Raw genomic sequence first — 20,301 nt, 5'->3', positions numbered from 1 at the left:
TGCTGCAGAAACATTAGCTGTTAAAAATAAGGAGGATTCTTAGTATAAAAATGCAAAGTAAAATTATATTTCGTAGTCCTTGAAATGGACCATAGATACTGGAAGTATGTGTGATAGCAGTGGTCTCGTGCTTTTTGTGTCTATGAGGTGTTTTTCGTTATGCGGTTCCATAAACAGGGGCCTGGAAATTAAAAATTAAAAATTACATTACAGGATTACGTTTAGGAAGGACAAGGAAAAAAGCCTAGTCTTTTGAAAGTGAGATCTACATTATGAAAACATAAGTCATAGAAGGATAATAAGCTGTCCCCCCCTGTGATTTCTGAGGAATTTGTGTCTTTAGCTTACTCAAAAATGATTGTTTTAAAACTGATATTATTGAGAAAAGAGATCTGTAATAGGCTATGAAATGCTTTTAAAAGGTCACCTGGCAGGTGCTTACTGAAGAATGTAGACTATTAATCCATGACCAGCAGAAGCTCATGAGACAGGGCCCTTCAGCAGCGGATCATACCCTGGGCAGAGGTGTATGGCTTGTCGCTGGGTTTGGTCTTTAGACCTCGCTTTCTGGTTTTTATCTATCACGTAGGAAAATGTTTCTTCATTTCTGCTACCTCAGAGGCATTTGGATCTTCTCTGGTGCTTTCTGTAGGAGTTCCTTGGTAGTCCGTATCTTTGGGCCACCAAGGATTTCACGGTGTATGTGATACAGAGAGCAGCTTAGTCCGTCTTATCCAGGTCTACCCTATCCTAACTTGTAGTAGGACAGTGGAATGGAGGCAGAATCTGTACAGTAGGATCTTTCTCTCATGGCGTTAATCCTTTACCTCCTCTTTGTAATCAGTGCCAGTGCATTTCGTCTTGTTTTCAGCAGGATGTCACCAAAGGGGAATTTACAAGTTCGTTAATTAAACCCTATCCAGCCATCCTTGGCAAACTGTTTCAGAGCTGTTCAGAAAGTTACGTGGGAAAATCTGACTATGGATGAAGATTACTGTTGGTGTCCTGAGTAGACTAAATGCTTCCATGAATCCGGATGCTTACTGCAGCATTTGTGCCTAGAGCAATGGCGTATTTTAGCCATCCCAAAATTTCGTGCTTGGGCTGCTGTAATGCTGAAGTAACTGACTTGAAATGGGAATCTATCGCTGCCTTAGCATTACTTGACCAGGAGAGGGGGATCATTTGCCATTCATTTTCTGAGGCACTCGTGGTGGGAAATACAACACTGAATGTTTTGCGTTTATCTTGACTCGGTGTTTTCAACAGAAATAAGCATATTCCACAGTAATCAGATCTGGCTGTCTTGAATTTTGAAACTTGACTTTTCAGCTGTTCCAGACCTAGGATTTTAGTCTGAATTTATTATCTATTTTCAAGATCTAGCATTCACCACTGATGAAATATTTCATTAGAAATGCGAAGGTTCCTCTTAGTCTCTTTGGTCTTTGCTGCCCTTGCAGCAAAGGAGTTCACAGACGAGCAGAAGCTTGGGGTCGTTAGCTCGGAGTAGCGCCGTGTTCCATCCACGCCATCGGTGGGGCCCACATTGGATCGGCAATGGTACAGCTGGGCAGGAGTTCTAAACGCACAGAACTACGCACGTGCAAATGGAACCAGACCGTGTCCTCAATGGTTCCCGACTATTTTTTTTTGTTCCATTTTTGGGTTTTTTTTGCATCCCTGTTACTTTTCTACACCCGTGACCCCTCCCACCCCGGGGTGGGCGGGCCGCTCTCCATGGTGCTGCCGGGCCGCTCTCCATGGTGCTGCCCACCCGCCCACCTCCGCCGCGCCGCCTGAGGTGTCCCCCAACCGCACAAATACGCCTCAAACGAGTGCTGCCAAAAGGTGCTTTTCCGAGCTCTGGGGGAACGGAAAGTTCTCCTCCCTGAGATTCACTCTGTAGTAAATCCCTCTCATCAGTTTTTCTGTCCTTGCCAAAGAAACACGTGTTAATGGCACAGTTTGTTGGCTGGAGGAATTCAGTATGCCGTGGGTAATAACGCTATTCTAGGTATTGGTTTGGTCAGCCATTGGGACTTCTGAAGTTATTTGGGTGGGGGGAGAGACTGCAGAAGTAAAGCAATCTCAGCCTTCTTTCTTTTGCGAGGAAAAGGTGAAAAACATCTAGTTTAGAAGAAAGGTTTAATACGTTAATGTGCTTAATATGGTTGTTAAATTGGGGAGTATCTAGAAATAGTCTTTAAGAGCTCTTTGAGAATCCTTAATACAAAATTTTATCCTGTGTTTTTATAAACAAGCATCAGATAGGTCTTCTCTTGTTATCAGCAGTGGGAAAACGTGCTTGATAGACATCTTATACTATGCACCTCTTTGCCCTAAGTATTCGATGAAGCAATGCATTATCCAACTCCTCTTTATGGTTTTATCACATCAAACGAGCAAAAGAGAAAGGAAATAGCACTATTAGCTTTAGAGCAGGTATACCACACTTCTGTAGATTGTTACTTAAGGCATGTTATTGCTGATGTATTTTAGAAATGGTGTAGTTAGGGTCTTTCTTATGATTGGTTACGTGTAGTCGCTTTATTTTTGATATCCACTATTGTGGCCTAACCATTCAGGCTCCAAGCCTGATCACAGGTGGGTAGGTGAAACCTAACCATATCATTAGTCCTGATGGTGTGTCAGTGATAGAAATGCTATTTCACATAGCATATCTATAGCAGCCAGAAATATAAAGATCCATCATTTGGTCATACTCTTCTTCCTCCACACTTTGCAAACCGAAACAAACTGTGAAAGAGAATTGTTTATTGTGTGGATCATCTTTAATTTTGGAAGGCTTATTTTGTGGGTCGGATTGCTACATATACAAGTACGTATACATACGTATACAATAATATTTGTATAAGTAGCAATCAGTCAAGCCTTTGTTTTGATAGCTATGGACATGTAGACTTTTAATTCAAGGTAGATAGGGCCCATTCAAATGTGAGTCCGTGTGACCTGGTCCAACACTAAAGCGCAGACCCGCTTTTCCACGTAACGGCAAGGATGCTTAAGCAGAGCTGATTATGTGCAGATCTAGGTTGCAACTGAAAAGATTTAAAGCGGATGAGATCTGGGTCACACTGGCTTACAGGCTTCCAACGCAGTGGCAACCAACTCAGTTTTCCTCTTATATGCTCTCGTTGCCCCGGCATAATTATTTTTCGTATCGTTATCGTTTGTAAAGTTATTTTTATTTACATTGCCCTGAAGCACTTAGCTTTGAGATAGCAGAATTCTGTTTCCAGATCAACAAATGTTCCGGTTAAATTGGTTATACTACATACAGCACTGTAGCCCAGCCACATTATTGTAACAGGATAATTTCGGAATGTAATGGACTATGATGTCAGGGAAGTCAGTGGGGTTAGAATAAAGAGCCCTCCCTTTGACTCTTCAGACAGCTCATTGGAAAGACTCCCCTGGTTTCTGGGAAAACAAGTAATAGGATTTTTTTAATCACAAGTGGTAGGATGGATCTGTCAGGGACACAAGTGAAATATATGCAAGTACCTTTCAGCATAAAACTTGCTTTCTGTGACTTTTTCCTTAGATAATTACCCTTAAGCTTGAAATATGCCCTGTGTCTCAGAGCTAATGTAATTCAGCGGTATCTGGCTATAATGCAAATGCTCAGGAAAAAAGGTGGAAAAAAGCTTTCTGAGAACAGGCCAGATCATTCTATGGGAAGACATTCAAGTAAAACAATGTAAACCACTTTTTAATCATAAAAATCAAAAGCTCTAAAGTCTTAGCCACTCCCTGCAAGCTTTCTTGTTTTCCAGCTAGAGAGACTACATCTGGTTACACAGAGGAGGTAGATCCCCACCTCACAGGGTTAGAGAAGGAGCATTCCCTCAGGGTGTCGGACCGCTTGTCCGCGACACTAGATGGTAGCTGGGGAGCAGGCAGGATGAACGCAGACCCCAACAAGCTGCCCTGCTCCTGGCTGTGGGCGGCCTCTCCTGTGTTGTCGGCAGAGCAGAGGCCAGATTGGCGAGCTGCACCTGCAAAAGATGGGGTCCTGCAGGGGCGAGTGGCTGCGCCCCGTTGCAGCGGATCCAGCAGATGCACGTGCAGCGGCTAGGGAGTGCGAGGAGGGAGGCCGAGGGACCCGCCGCGCGTTTTGGGAAGCGGACGTGGCAGATCTGCAGCACCTTCGGGATGATCCCTTGGGTCCTTCTTTGCGTTAATAGCAACTTCTGGTCCCACAAGATCAAAACAAAGGCGAAAGAAGGTGGGGAAGGAAGATGAGAAGGCACGTTGCAGCGTTGAATTCAATGATCGTGGTCCTGATCCAATGTGCCTTTAAATCAATACAATGTCTGCTGTTGCCCTTAGTGAGCTATTGGGTCAGGCCCCGTTTGACTTAGTTAAAATAGAGTGTGACGTCAATATTTTCAATCAATATGAAAGCAAAAATAAGTGGAGGGATATTGAGAATTAAATCAACTTAGCTGTTCATCAGAAAACTGCAAAATGGGCGCTCTTGCCAGAAATGTCTCTCTCTAGTTTATTTAGGATTCTGATGGGGGGAAAAAAAAAAAAAGCTTCTCGAATTGCCAACTTTGACACAGCCGGAATGTCTTTACCTCATATTTGGGATATATATATTTAAACCGGAGACATCAGTCTCCGAAGGGCTTTTCTAAATCCCGTTGTCGGTGTTGAGAAAGCTGGTGGTGTGTGCAAAGTATTGCTTTGTCATGGCACACCTTGGACAGTACTAAAGGATGACGGCAAGGACATTTATGATTTGAGAATGGCAATTATTTTATCTGGCCCTCTATGCCGGTCTGTAAGCGCTTGCCTGTGACAATGGTACTTTGAACACGTAGTTAAGCTGCAGAATTCTGCCTTAATATGTTGCGGATGCTGGAAATTCAGAAAGGTTCGGGGAGAGACTGGATGAGTTCATGGAAAACAGCCTGTGAGGATGACAACATAAATGGAAACGTCTAGCACTACGCGTCCGTCGGTTTGAAGTGACCAGAAGCTGGGAGAGTTCTTGAAAATATCGTACGTGTTTGCCCTCTTCTTCCCTTTGCTAGGCATCTGATTTTTGGCAGCTGTTGGGGACAGAAGACTTTGGTCTCATCCACAGCGATCGCTCTTATGTTCTTAGGAGCAAATGCGTAACCGTAGCATCTCAGTTTCTTCATCTGTAATATACGAAAAATCAATTTTATAAGAGTAGACGAATATTTTCAGAAACTCTTTCAAGGTGAAGGTAGCTAAGCGGTAACTTTTTTTTTCCTGGGGTAATTATTAATTACATGTAAAGTTTGTCAGATGTTGAACTGAACACCTTCAAGACAGAAACCCGCTGTGCAAGGGAGGGTACGGTATTGCAAATATTACTGTGTCATCTGCGATATTTTATTAGCACTGACCACTAAATGGGTCAGTGCTGTGAATTATACCCGGGTGGTATTACAGAAACGAAGGGAAAGACATTAAGAGTGGTCTGATTTCTGTTCATTAAGAGATGTGCCATAACTTGCCCTTTGTCATTTCTTCTTCTGTAGCGCCTCTTTTCAATTAGTAAAATAGATGTAATCAAGGTACAGAAAAAAGCCAGAACACGGTTTTGTGTATCATCTTTTCGGTACCAGATCAGTGACACTAATTTCCAGCCTAGAGCTTTCTGGAACACGCTGCGTTGGCATATTCAGTAACATGAGAATGAGAGAGTGCAGAGCCTTTTTTTTACTGGCAATATTTTTTTTTCTTTCAGGAAAATACAAAGTTAAACCTATACAGTATGGATACGTGACTGCTAACTCACTTCCAGGGTTATTGTACCTTTAGAATTAGGACAGTTGCTACTGTGAATCGTAAATAAGAGTGTGGATTAAATAATAAATGAGACAGGAGGCAATTTATAAATGTAGCGTACGCTTCCATAGTTAGCTTTGTGCTTCTACTTTCACAAGAATTATTTTGCCTTTTTTTTTTTTTCCTTAGGAATTTGTAATTCTGTAGATATCCAAATGGCTGAATATGCTAATACGCACAACCCATCAAAATAATTCTAAGTAGTTGAATTGAGTATGTTGAAATGCTGCTCTGGCACCCCAAATATTTTGGTGCCTATCAAAAATATTCCGTCATCTCCATCCTCACCCATCATCTCCATCCTCACCCCTCAAGAGGAAGTGTTCAGAGAAGAGTTTCCTGACCCGAGGGCCAAGGCTGCCTACCTCTGACGTTCAACCTGGCTGGAATAACAGCAGAGGAGGTAGGTCGGCGTCCGTGCGTGGACACCCGCGGTGGAGGCGAGCTAATTCTGCAAGCCGGTGCTCTCTGGTTCCTAGGTCGCTAACGGCTGTGCGTGCGCGTCTCCGAGCCTCGTCGAACGTGTCCCGCCTTTTAGCAAGGAGGAGAGGTTTAAATCGCTGCACGACGTGTGAGCACAGAGACGGTGGTTGTTGTGCTAGTTGCAAAATAAGGGGTAGATGTACTTATGAGATACTACGTACGAGTTAGTTAGGCAGGGCATCGCTTTGGAGGGAACCTAATTCCCCTACGGAATTGCGATTTGCCTGGTCCGGAAGGGTTTTCCACAACGCTAGACAAAAAGTTGAGTTGCCCAGCTTTCGTCCCTACCAAACTATTGCTTGGGACAGCCCTTTCCCATTTTTAGCTGTTTGAAACCAATTGTGATTTCCAGGCTGTTTCCTGACTGTGCTAGCAACTTAGAACTGGAAAGAGCGGCCTCCCTTCTGGCTTTGAGGCACGGAAGGCTTTTCCCACTCCATCCCTGCCTCCCTTCTTTTGTAACTCTGGGAAATGACGGGAACAGATTGGAGTCACGCTTTTTTTTTTTTTTTTTTTGGCATTATTTCTAGGCTTGGTTTTAACTTTGGTTTTGCACTGCCCACATGATTTCAGTGGAGAGAACCTCATCTTTAGGAGACGGACCCCTGTTAGTGGATACGCTTCGAGGAGGAGAATCACTTGTGTATGTCCTCTCCTCTTGTCCTCAGTTACTGCTGATTTTCCTCCGGTAGGTTTCTAGAGACAGAAAATGCTGATTTGCTCGGCAAATCGTCTGTCTGTACCTGAAAGCTGGCAGTTAAACCCAGGTGCAGACGATAGCCGCAGCTGATAGAGCACTGCAGTGCAGGAGCTTGTCGTCTCCGCTGGTGGGTCAGCTTAAAACAACAAAACCTGGAGGCTGTGCAATTAGGAGATCAGGTCAGGAAGTTAACGACTTCCAGCGGTTTGTAAACCGGGCCGATAGGCGCTGAACCCTAACCAAGCACCCGCGCGGCTCTGGGTCTCGGGGCGAGGTTAGTCCCGGATCACGCCGTGCAGGTTGAAGTCTCACAAGCTTTCTTATCCCAAAGGGGAATTTGTTGAATCTCACGAGTTATGTATTTCTACGTTCAGAGCGAACGATGACAAATGCTTTTCAGAGAAAACCCACCTTTTTTTTTTTTTTTTTTTTTTTCCTGGCACCGTGTGCTTTTTATGTTATTGTGCATCTGCCCACTCCCCCACTCCCCTCCCACACGCCGTTTGTGGCAGCAGCGCTGTATATTCTGGTTTTTCTTACGTAGCAGCTTCACAAGGCGTTTTCTATGTTTAGGGGGAAATTGCTCCGTCTCCATTTTTACTGCACAGACCTTGAAAACGTAGCCTTCAGACGGATGTCTGCAGCAGGATTTCTTTGCAGGGCAATGACTAGCCATTTTCTACTTTTGTTAGGAAAATCTTTCTATCTTAAACCAGAACGCTTCTTTCCTGCAGGGACATTAGCTGTGTCAGGTGTTAGGTGATACATACTTTATGTTCTTTCCAAAATAATCTATTGAAAGGTTTGGGGTTTGTTTTTTTTGTTTTGGGGTTGTTTTTTTTTTTTAGTTGTTGTTTGGGGTTTTTTTATTTCTTGCCACACGATGATGAAATATTTTTATGTCTCCTTGAGGTTAGGGAGGAAATGTTTATAGGCATAATAGGGAACTCATAGAACTGCTGTGAAGTTCTTCTTTGCCAGTGATCTTCTAAAGAATATTTGCTATCTCATTTTGTCTTGCTTGGCACCAGTTGTTCAATTCCAGCGTCTGGCTTTTTTCTCTTGTGTAGCATGGGTTACAAAGTACATCAAGTCCTTTATTAACTTTTAAGTGAGTTTTCTGAAAGAGTAATTATTTGAGACTGAGCTGATGAGTCTGCACACATCAGTCATCAAAAGATGACAAATTGTTTAATAGTCACGACTCCTGTAAACCTACACTACCTATCGGGATTTAAGCATTTAGTGACTTTAGGAAACCTTGAACCGTGATTTAGGCGAACCCTAAGACCAGGATTTGCTTTTATTTTCAAATTTCCTGCTTAAGATCCCAGGAAAAGGTTGGGAAGGTGACTGCTTTCCCACTGTATCGGGCAGGTAGAGTTCTAGATCACCAGCTGTTCCCTTCTGGTTTACAAGCGATGCTACCCATGAGGTTTGTACAACGGGAAGAAGGCGAGGCAAGCTACAGTTCTATTAAAGAATCCAATTTTCTCCTTTATTTTATCCCTTCGGCTGCCTCCACCTGTCTCACTTTGCTGGTATCTGCCGCTGCAGCTACTGCTCGTGTTTGGGCCGTGAGTTTTGTGTAGCCTAGTTTCTCACAAATGGGAACAACTGCGAGAAAATCAGCCTGTAGGTACAGAGGGGCCGGAAAAAAAGGTTGGCCGGCACGCTGTACCTCGTGGCTTCTGATGTCTTCTTCCACTGGAGAAACACGGTTTTGACTGAACGCACGAATCGCCGGCTCGAACGCAAAATTTGAAGATGCCTTCATAGCGCTTCGGGGTTTCTGTCGACAAGTGCTTTGGGGAAATTTTGGTCTTTGAAATTTGTAAAATTCTCAAAGCGAAACCTTGCAGTGAGAACAGAAGCCGTCAGTAACGATTCGTTCCCTGGGAACAATAAACGGTCTTGGGCTACGCGAACTGAAAAGAGCCGAGTCTTGTGGGTACGCGGATAACGCGAGGTCGGGATCGGGGCTGGGCTGTGTCGTGTGAAGAGCTCCCGGGACATCTGTTAGTGGTTTGGTGGGGCTGTGTTACAGCAAAATTCATGGTGCTTGGGTTTGGCTCAGCCGTTCTGTCAAATTCAGCCTGAAGTCGAGAATATATTGCAGAGGGGAGCTTGGCTGAGGGAATTGTTTCTTTGACGCGGTGATTTTTTTAGTGCCGGTGTCAGCGAGCTCCCCTATCCCTGGTTTCTCCTTGGGGTGGCCAAGCCAGGGATGCAAAGATCTCCGCTGCGTCGGAGCGTCGCAGTCCTCCTCTCCCTCGGGACCTGCCTGGAAGAGGCCGGATCAAGGGCGTTGGAGGGAGCCGGAATGTGATCAGCTGTCTGCCAGGGACTAAGGGAAAGGCTCTTTTTATCTGCACGCATCCTGTTCTGATGAATAAATGCTTGACGCTAGTAGTGATAACAGTTACCCGGGGAGGCGGGAGTGGAGCTTTGATGTGCTGGTTTTAGCGGGGAGGGGGGGGGGATAAGCAACAAGGGAACGACAGGACCCATCTGTCTCTGATATTAACGCTATAAATTAACGCCCCAAACCCCAATGATATTGGGGGGAGGGGAGAGAAGGGGAGACGATAATTAACGACATGTCTGCGTCTCTGTCGGTCCGCGGCTGTGCTCGTTCTCCATCTTCAACGCGAGGCTTCGCAAGTTCTCTTAGGAGGCGTCTGAAAGCGGCGTTTGGCTTCGAACGCTCACGAACAGCACCCTCGGCCGTATTATTTTTACCTCCGCGGAGCGGGGCGGGCTGAGCCCGGGATTAGTCGGCGTGCATCCCCGAGCAGCGTCCCCCTCCTCGCTGCCTTTGGTTGGCGGCTGGATGCGGCTCTCCCGATGCAGCCCTCACGTGGCCGCGTAACGGCACAATGAGGACTTGGCTAGCGCGAGCCGTTTCCAGGCGGCTCTCCATCCTCCCCGCAGGTGAGCAGGCTCCAGGCTGCTCTCTCTGAGCCCAGCAGATTTTTTTTTTTTATCCCCCCCCCCCCCGCTCCTGGTTTCTTATCGACTGACTCGGCGCTAAGGGAAGATTGCGAGGAGGAGGAGGAGGAGAGCAGGAAAACGTTTGCTGGGCTCCGGCACAGACAGTCGCAGCGGCAGCAGTAAGTCAGACTGCACCATTTTCTTCTCACCCCGCATAAAGGCGATGTGAGAAGCTGAAGGGAGCTGCCCCCTCCTCCTCCTGATGGTGATGCTGAAGTGGAGCCTTCCTCCCGGTCAGAAGACGCAGCCTATCCGGAGGAATCCCAAAAAAGCCTTTCCAATTTGGTGATGTCTGTTTAAAGGCTGATTTTTTTTTTCTTTTTTTTTTTTTTTTTTTTCCCCCCCACTCCCCAGCTAAGTCTGAAGCTTGTCTTTGCTGGCAGCTGAGCCGAAGCGGTTTCAGCCTGCTAGCAGATATTTTATTTTCCGGCTGCGCGTGCGTGGCCGCGAACGCTTTGGCACATTGCGTGCGTGGACGGCGGCTCTCGTGCTCCCGAGTTACGGGTGCTGCAGAGGCTGGAGCAGAGCTGTGACCTTTTCTGGGGTGCCGGAGGAGGAAGAGTGGATTACACCGTGAAGCTCTGGCTTGCAGCCAGCGCCCTTGCAAGGGGAAAAAAAAAATATAAATCACCTGGATATCTGCGTGTGGTGGAAACGGCTTCCCCGGAGCCGGTGTTTTCCTCTCCAAAATGGCTCATGCAGCCGCTTCCATTAAAAAAGTTCGAGAGTCTGAACTCGAAGAGAGGGAGAGAAACCTTGAGAAGGAGAGGAAGAGGCAGCGGAAAATCTCTAGGGCAGATCGGAAACGCAAGGTATGGGAGGAGAACCAGCCCCCTGCTCCCTTTCCCACCCCTCCCGGTGCCTTTCCTCTCTGTGTGCGGCGCTTTGCAGGCGTCCGTTGCCGTGTGGAACGCTCTCCCCTGCGTTTTCCTCACCTTCTCGTACCACGGGTCCCATCCGCATCCCTTCCCATCCTCCCTCCGCCCCGCTGGGGACTTTGCCCGGCTGCGGTGAGCCTAAAGCGCTGCCGGCCGCGACGGTCCGCAGCCGCACAGGCGGCGTGCAAATCAAGATGGCCCTTGGCACGCCGGGGTTGCCGCCTGCCCTCCGTCCCCGAAAGGGCTGGAGATGCTCGTCGCGGTTCGGGAGCCGGGTGTTTGAAAGCTCCGGCTGCTCCGAAGAAGTTGTCGGGGAAGGGAGGTGGCTGCGTTTGTGCTTTGCAGCATCAAGGTGCATTTCTCTACTTCACGACAGTGGTTTATTTTCCCCCCCCACCTCATTTCTCAGCTTTAGCTCCTGCATCACCAGCAGTGCTAAAAAAAATAAATAATAAAAAAAAATCTGTCTTGTGGTGCCGCGCGTCTCAGCCGAGTCGTTCCGCAGTTAGGGATCGGTCGCTGAGCCCGGGCTCGCAGCCGTGATTCAGGGCATCGGCACCGCACGCTGCAGGTGTGTTTTTCCGGCCTGAAACACAAGTCTGCAATCTGTTGGGGGGGTTTTTTGGGTTGGTTTTTTTTTTTGCGTCTGTCACTGGTGGCAATCTTTGATTCTGTTAAGATGTTTTAGATTTTGAGGTGGTTTCTCCTAGTTTATAATTAACTATTGTTTTCCTTCTGCGTTAGAAATGAGGAATGACATCTCTGATTGCCTTGGGGGGGGCGAAGGGTGGGGGGCCAGAAAAAAATCAATAGAGATGATTTATTTGCTAGATCTCTCTATGGTTTCCAAGGACACAAATAATATACAGCAGTGGAGAAAATATTACCCCCCCCGCCCCCGAAGCTTCTGTTGAGGTTAGCTTTAGGACGAGATCACACTGGGAGGGGTGCCTGTGTCAGTGCCTCCCCGTTGCCATTCCTTTTCTCCCATCTCAGGAATCTTTAGACTGTGGGATGCATTAACTCATTCACTGACACCATGTTTTGATCCATTCTCTATAAATTTCTTCTGCAAGGGGTAATACCAAGAGACGTAACCTGTCATTTTATTTTCTTTTTATATTTTTTTTTTCTTTTCTGCTACATTGCGTGTAAACACAGATCTCTGTAAAAAGAAAAAAGAGAACCCAAGCAATGTAACGTTCGTATTTACAGATCCTTTTGGCAAATCTCTAGGATTCAGAAGCCATCTGCTCCCTTGGCATACCTGAGAAATTCTGAATTCATTTTACATTCAATCGTATGGATTTTCATATTCTGAACTGCATGACTTAAATAAAATTACCGAGGCCGTTTGATACCCTTGGGACCTTTGGGCTATGATCTCCCTGGCTTTTAAAAGCCTGGCTTTGCGGAGTTGATTAAGTTGCGTCCGAATTCTCTTTATCAAAACAAGAATGCCGTTTCTAATGTCTGCGGCGCTCGGGTGCCGGGGCAGATTGTGATTACTACCCTAATCCCCTAAATGGGACACTGCAGCATAAGGCAGGTTTTGGGATTACGTTTTTTGATTGTGGAATTCTCTGCAGAATAGCCTCCCCCCCCCCCCCCTAATTTATTTAACGTCTGGATGTCCTTGCTGGAGGGTCTTTTTCTCATGTTTGCCCAGCGCCCATCGCAGCGTGCGTTGTTTTTCCCGATTTGCACGTATCCAGGCGTTTGATTCAAATGTGTGTGCTCCTACTTTAATTAAAGCTGGGTAGAGTTAATAATGCCCCTTCTGCTCTCTCTTTCCCAGCGTGCTGCGTATCCCTGACCGCAAAGCAGCCGGGCTGAGGCCGCGGTCGTGTCAGTAATAACGTACGATGTCGCAGGCTGCTAACCAGATTTTCCCCATCTCGGCGACGCCGGTAGTCTTTGCTTAGAAAACATGGAGAATACTGTAATTACTGTTTGCTTTTCTGCCTTTTTAATATTCAGCAACGGCCCTCGGTCCTGTCTGCCTTTTACTGCGGCTGTACCTTGCTCTTACGTAAACAAGCGCCTGGCTGCACCCTAAAATTGGGGATGGGGGGGGTATGAGGCCGGGCAGCCTCCCTCTTGCTCCTTCAGCAGCGCAAGCGTGAGTTTGTTGACGTTTGGACGTATACGTGCTCGTACTGTGCAGAAGGCGTAGCGCAGAGCAGGTGAGGCGCGTGAATACGTACGCGCTCTCGGACGCAGTAGGCACAAAATATGTAATATAGCCAATGTTTGTGGTTATTCATCGGTTCAAGTGAGATTGATCTATATACTTATATATCCGTCACTTCAATTGCTGAAGAAAAATGAATTATTCTACTGCAAAACACGACTGTCTCCTAGTAGGTGCAGAGCCCTCTCACTTTTTGTTGACTTCCTCGGCAAATGGAGGCGATGAACAAACTGTATGTCTGAGAGACAAGATGCAAGTGAACGTTGCTTGATTGCTGTCGAGACTTAAACTCTTTCTACGTACGGGGAATACGGTCCCGGCTTTGTGAATTATTTAAAAGCTATTGCATTGCAGCGGCCAGATTTTGAGTGCAACGGAGCTCCATTTTGTTAGTAGGAACGGCAGCGCGAGGGGCAATACGCTCGCGTGAGCTATCGCGAGCTGTCTTTGCAAATCCTCCCGTGGGCGCGCGCCGCTACGCGCTGGGCGCGTGAAGCGCTGATTCGGCCCCGGGATGGAAACTTTTTCTCTGACCCTGGAACATCCTGATTATGCCAAAGCGGATAACGAAGGGCCGTGACTTCAGCTCTTCCGCTCCGCCAGCGTGTTGGGCATCCGTCAACTGTCCCGTCCTTCTCCTGGCAGCCGGGGATGCCGCAGGGTGCGGGATCGTTGCGGCTTTGCCTCCTGAGCGTTACGCCTAACGACGTTTTTGCGGCGCGATCGTCATCTGCCTTGATGGCAGCAATACAAACCGCGGCTGCAGCTTCTGTCCTTCTCATGTAGGACCAGAATCTTCTTAAATGTCATCGTGTCTGCTGCTGGACACGGCTCTGGACGATAACAGCTCCCCGGCCGTTAGCAGAGCTGGGAGAAGGGCCAGCGCCAGCAGCGCTCTTTCTCGCGTGATGTCTTTGCGCTCCTTGGACATCTGTAGTTCTGTAACGGAATCGTTCCGCGCCCAAAAACTGGAAAGAGGTGTTTGCACGCTGAAGGCAAATTTCAAGACCCTCTCCCGCAGTCCTTCCGAGACTGACTCGATCGATTTTTTTTTTTTAAAAACCAGTTGACAAGAGTCAGCTCTGTTCATCTGGCATTCACGTGGGAAATTTTTGCTTTTATGGGTGCAATCTTTTCTTGCAATGTTGGAAAACACGCTCTGATGCAAATGCACGTGCATAAACAAAAAGAACCCCTACGGCCTGAATAGTCGCATGAATATCTGAATGTATCGAGCGTTAAAAGCCAGGTACTAAGAGAGGAGGCGAGAGCTTAAAATATGTAGATTTTATTGAAATTTAGGCATGACTAACTCCGTTATACCTACATTCAGGATATGTAAGGCCCAGCTCGGCTTGCCTCTCGGCATCTTCTGCTGAGCGCGGCTCATCTTTTGCAGAGTGAGGCAAGGGAAGCGGTGTGGTTACGGGACGGTCGCTCGCTGGGTCAGCAGCGACGCTAAAATCACAGCCGTGGAATTCAGCTTCCCGGCCCCCGGCACCGCGTAACGCGCGCTTGCTCGTCCCTGTCTAAAATCCTTTCCCAAGCAGACAGAGCTTGCTGTCTTTGCGTGTGAAGGGTGTTTAAAAGATTTTAGAAAACCCACCAAAAGTGAAACCCCAAACCAAAATAGCTGTTGGCAAAAACTGATTTTGCTGCCAAATAAAACGGATTTTTGTACAAATACGGTAAGCTGATGCCTGTTACCCCGTTACCATCAGTGACGAGGACAGAGTTTGGCCTCTGGGCTCTACTAGCAGTAAGTGGGTATTTATGTAGTGTTTAAATACACAGTTTTAAAAGAGGTTTTTAAAATTTTATACTTTTTATACCTTTTTGAAAGGCCAGCCTCACGAGTTCAGCATCCTTCAGCATCCGTTAGCATAAAACGTCCCAGAGCATCTGGAATATTCACCATCGCTCGCCAGAAGAGATGGGGGGGAAACAACAGCATCTCAGCGAGCTTTGTCCTTCACTTGACAGCCTCAGCGCTGTCAAAGCTCGCGCGGAGCTGCTGCTGCCCGGCAATATCTGCGGGAAGAGAGGGATGGAGGGAGAAATAAAGAGCTGCTGCTCTCAGCAGGGTTCGGGCGTGGGTGGGGAAGAGTCGGTGTTCAGTACGTGGCTTCCATCGCGTAGCTGCGGAAGGCAGGGAGTGAGTTTTCCTAGTTGTCCTTCAACGGCAGACCTTCTTTCACGTTACCGTCTCCTTTTTTCACGAACCGAACGTCAGAAAGAAATCTCGCGTTGGAAAATTCGCGTAGAAAGCGATGTCACGTTTGTCTCCGGGAACCGGGTGGAAAAGCCCGCTTGAACTTCAAGCGTACCTTCAACAGGGCAAGGAGCGGGCGTTCGTCATCTGGTGCGTGGGCTCTGCGCCGAGGCTGGTGGCCGCAAAGCTCATCCCTTTGGAAAAGGCCGAAGCTTCGGTGAGGAAGGGAGGACGTGAGGAATTAATGAGCGCTTGGGCGTGCTAGAAAAAGGTATCCCAAGGAGGAAATCACGTGGAGGTGCAGTTCTTCATTCTTGGTCGCTCCTGCTCGGGTTCACGGATGCCAAACGGTATCTCCGCTGGTGTGAACGTGCCGCGGGATCGGTATGGAGTTTGTACTGGGCTAAGGAAGAGACAGAAAGAGTCTCTCGCTGTTTAACCTCTGTATACTTAAAGCTTTCAAGGTTTTTTGCAGCTTGAACCTGCTGTTTTTTCTTCAGCACTGAATATGTCTTATCCGCTCAACGTTCTGTTCGTTGCCTTGGCAAACATCTTTGTGATTCACTAGCGTTTCTAGATGTTTCAGATGCCTCTCTACCGCGAAAGAAGAATATCTTTTTGGTGTTTCGTAACCGAGTGTTTGCGTAGGTGGTGCCTATTCCTGATGCCCTTTACTTTCTGTATCTCGAACTTCTGGTTTCGTTATGTAGATTTTCTTGGCACGAAATTAATACCCCGCCGTTTGCTTCCTTGTAGAATGGAGCTTCTTTTGATGCTGTCGCGTTTCATAATAGATTGGTATTTTGCTGCTGCGGTTTCTAGGCGTCCTGTCGGAGGGATGGTACGCGTGCGACTGCAGTGCTGCTGAAGCGTGCAAATGCTCGGCTGTGCAGGCACTCTCGCTACGTTCACTGTGGGTTTTAGCGTAAAGGAGGAAAACCAAGGAGGGGCTCTAAAACGATGGCTCTGTTCACCCTTCTGCAGATAGAGAATATTACCGCGGTGCCAAGCGTCATTATTTCTCTGCTCTTCTTCTCGCGCTGCTTGCCGTAATTAAACTGGGAAACACGCACACGATATTCTGAAATAAGGCAAGCCAGGGGTTGTAGTGAAGACTGATGATCTCCAGTTCCCTTACTTGGGAAAGGAGCAATCTCCACTACAAGTTTACATTTGCTCACCTTTATATTGGTTTGTTGTCTAAGCATACCATGATTTATATGCGGCTTTTTAATTTAATTTCCTTGATAATTTTTGAAAGACAAGATTTATTTGGTCTTAATAAATCACACGTAGACAGTACTTCAAAACACAGATCATTTACCTGAGTGTGGTTTTGGTATCTTAGGTAAATATTTCTCTTTGCAGCTTTAAATGGAATTAATCCATACCTGGAATACTGGAGAAAATATTGCCTGGGATAGGTTAGTGGGTAGGTAGCATGAAATAAATATAGCGGTGGTGCTTGCTTCTCGCGTTATTTAGCAAAGAGAAGCATGCTTGGGCTTGGGTCTAGGGCTCGTACACCGCACCCACTGGTACGCGTCCCCTCCGGCACGACGGGCACAGGAGTGGTCTCAACCTTAGATCCTCTCTGCTGGTTGTGCAGGGAGGCATGGGGTGAGCGAGGGAAACGGAGCTATATTATAATCCTTTCGCAGAGCTCGTAAGAGTTTTTCCCCCCTGTCGTTTCCCTCGGAAGAAGACGGGGCAGGAGGAATATTTGGGTGGGGAACATCTGACTTAGTGGGGCCTTCAGAGCTGCTGCTTGGCAGCTGGTGCCACCACCCCTTGCTGGCAGCTGGGGCCGCAGTTCTCATCTCGCCGTGAGAAGACGGAGCGATACGAATATGTGTATGTATCTCGCTTCGCTTCTTTCTCCCACCTTCCTTCCCCGGTGGAGATAAAGCTCCGTGGTGTTAGGTGCTGTGCACAGGAGGAGGAGACCGTGCTCGTGGCGTGCTCGGTCTGTCCTTTTGCGTTGTAAAGCTTGCTCGATGCAATCCAATTTAATGGCGTACGCTTTGGATTTTATGGCTGGATTTGGCTCGTAACATGATTGTTTCGGTAAAGTCATGAAAGTGTCCAAAATGCCTAAGTTGTCATCTCTCGCTCCATCTATTTCAGTAAAAAAGAACTTTTGCTGAACTGGAGAAAGAGCGACCAAGGGAGAGGAGAAATGGCAGCACTTGCCTTCGGCGATTCCACCTATCCTGGTCTCCACAGATGTAACAAGTGGGGATCCTACTTGGCAGGAACTATGAGTGATTACAAAAAAATTGAGAGCGCACTCACACATTATTGAAGGAAATTATCCCCGATAAACTTTTATGGCTTTTTGTTTGGTTTTGTTCACCTTCTCATAAAACGTCTTGTTATGTCCTTGACGTTGGTGACAGTTTCTGCACCAGTGGAAGAATTATTACGTTGCGTTTGGGCCGTTTTGTGTTAAGCAATGAAAAAGAAAGCGTTTTGAGGGAAGCTTTTACAAATGGAGGTCAAGAGCTAAAAGCGTAATGTAAATGTCAGATGTTAAACGGTGAAGTGTCAAGCTTTTAGGAATCTGGCTTCTGTAATTTAGTCCCTCAGGCTTTTCTATTGGGCTCCTGGGGAAAGTTTGGCACCTCAAGTAGTAGTGGCATATGAGCATCGAGAGATCGTGCTTTAACGGCGACATTTGGAGCCGTGCCCTGGCGTATATATTTGCCAACATATAGCGTATCCAGAGCGTGGAAACAGTGAGTATGTCCGTAAGCGGTGTAGTGAGGTTATTGCTGTTCAGGCAACAATCCTTTCCCCGAGGCGGTGCCCTCGCCGGCGAAGACTCGCCGCCCAACTGAAGCGCCTTTCTGGGGATGGGGAGCGCGGGAAGCATCGTGGGCTGCGTCTGCCCTGCGGTGGAAGTTGGTTTTCCGCCTTTTCTTTGCAAACACGCCCATTAGCGTTGCTTCAGGATTCAAACAAATGTGGTTTTATAAATAGGTGTTTTTTGGGGAGGTGTCTGTTTGAATTTCTTCCTGTTTAGTCAACGTAGTGAAGATGGAAAGAGGCGTTCAGTGTCCAATTTGGGATGCTCTCTGGTATTTAACTCCTGCATGATGACTTTTAAAGCAGTTTTTTAAAACTACTTTAGTGCTAATGCCTTACAAGTGAGTTAGGGTGTAAACTGGAGGTTAATGAGGTGACTGGCAGTCATCCCTTCAAGTCCTGGTCACGTGCAAATTAGAAAATGTACATTTTAGGAAGCGATCGTCATTAGTCATACAGCGCGATGCTGCAGATATTGTGAAGAAGAGGACTAAACGAAGCATACAGCTGCCGTCAGTAATGGAGAGGTTTTTTTGACCAATGTAACAGAAAACTTTCCCCTTCCAATATTTTTCCCATACTTGTTTCCAGTCAAGATACAGAACACATTCCAAAGCAGAGACCCGAACTCCTCTTTATTTAGAAAAACAATCCCCTGATGTCAGAGAGGAGAGAGTTGTCAGGTGTAGGTCAACAATAGCAGTGCTGTAGCATTTTTCAGGTGTGATGAAAAACCTCTGTTCCCTGAGGGGTCTATTCTTGTCCGAACAAAATGGTGTGTAAGTTCCTGAAGCTACTTCTACTTTTTAAGAAATATTTTGCTTTTTTTGTGAGCTTGTCATCAGCTTTATCCAAACTTAATATTTTTTCTTCCTCAGAATTTTAGCAAAAATACTATAGCTGATAGTAAAATGGATTTCTGTACTTTATTGACATGACTCTACGCTCACAAAATATCTTTTGTGTTACTTTTTGAGAATGTGGGTGTTACTGGAAGTTTTTTAAAAAAATAATTCCTGTTCTCTGCCTTGATCCCAAGCAATTCCTTTTGTGCAGTCGTCGTGGCACCCGGTAGTTTTGTTTGAACGGCTGACAAACTTCTCTTCCCTGACTACTTCTTTAGGGGAAGATACACAGTTTGCAAAACTGCTTTCCTATACTCAACTACATCTTGATGAATGCTCCTGTTAGCAACCTGTTAGTAATCCTTTAGCTAAAATCAACATTTCCCCCCGCCCCCCACCAGTCCGTGGAGTTTTCCAGGTGTAAGTAGGAGTAGAAATTCCACACGGTTACACAATTATATACAGTATTAGAGCATATAATCCAGAAATCTGACAAATTGCAGACGGTTCACAGAGTTGGGTCTGTACAGGGTGCTAACGGCTTGGCACTGTGCAAGGGTTTTCTCTCGGTAGTTATTTATAAAAGTTCCGTATATTGTAAGCAGATTTAGTGTTTTGCTGATAGTTGTTCAGGGGTCGCTTCAGAACCACCTTAATGCTCATTCCCGTACTAAGACCTTCCGCGCACGGATCAATACAGATTAATTAATTGCTAGCTGCCCTTTTACAAATGACTGAAAACGACGGCTGCAATTAAAAAAAAAAAAGTCCGTAATTACCATCTATTGATGCTGATGAAGAATGTAGCATGCTAACTTCTTCAAAATATAGCATGTTTATTAGCTGCTCAGGGCTTCGGAAAAGAGTTTTAGGGAACCGAGAGTAAATATGTTTCGGAGTACGTTATTTCGGGAACGCTTCTGTCGAAGGTCAGCTTCTAATCCTCTAGCAAAATTCCCACCATAGCTGGTGGGGATTGTATTGCGGACTCTGTTCCCTTTCTGATGAAGAGAGAATACCAGCAGAAAGGGGAAGAGAAGTAACGCTGGAATGAAAAAGTTATCTTGCTTGCGTGTGCACTGAGAAAGTCCGTTGGGACTAATTGTCCGCAAGAGAGATGGTTGGATCAGGTCCTGGAAAGCTTGCAGTGTTTCGTATTTAGAAAATATGAATGTGATGCTGGTGTTGTACGGGACCTGAGGAAGGGCATGGATTTCTTTTTCCCTGGTAATTTAGATCTGCATTCTCTTTATTTCTGTATGCAAAATAAAGCCAGTGTTGAGAACCAGCGCTCATCCAAAATGGATGTAGCTCTTATTTCCCCAGGCTGGTAG

At 46.5% G+C, this 20,301-nt stretch overlaps 1 protein-coding gene across 11 annotated transcripts in view; it reads left to right on the top strand.

The window, feature by feature from the left end:
• ANK2 (ankyrin 2) overlaps positions 1–20,301 on the top strand; it is a 345,813-nt gene that overhangs the window by 151,606 nt on the left and 173,906 nt on the right. Inside the window, exon 1 of one of the 11 annotated variants that reach the window (XM_054823141.1) lies at positions 10,375–10,842. The exons of the other annotated variants lie outside the window; for them this stretch is intronic. Within the exon in view, the coding sequence (XP_054679116.1) occupies positions 10,720–10,842 (123 nt within the window). The 5' untranslated portion in view covers positions 10,375–10,719. Of the gene's footprint in view, positions 1–10,374; positions 10,843–20,301 lie in introns of those variants that run through there. 11 annotated transcript variants of the gene reach the window in all.

This window comes from Grus americana, chromosome 4, assembly GCF_028858705.1.
Source record: "Grus americana isolate bGruAme1 chromosome 4, bGruAme1.mat, whole genome shotgun sequence".
Taxonomy (NCBI): Eukaryota; Metazoa; Chordata; class Aves; order Gruiformes; family Gruidae; genus Grus; species Grus americana.
Note: the sequence above shows the minus strand (reverse complement) of the source record. Positions and strands in the feature narration are given on the sequence as shown.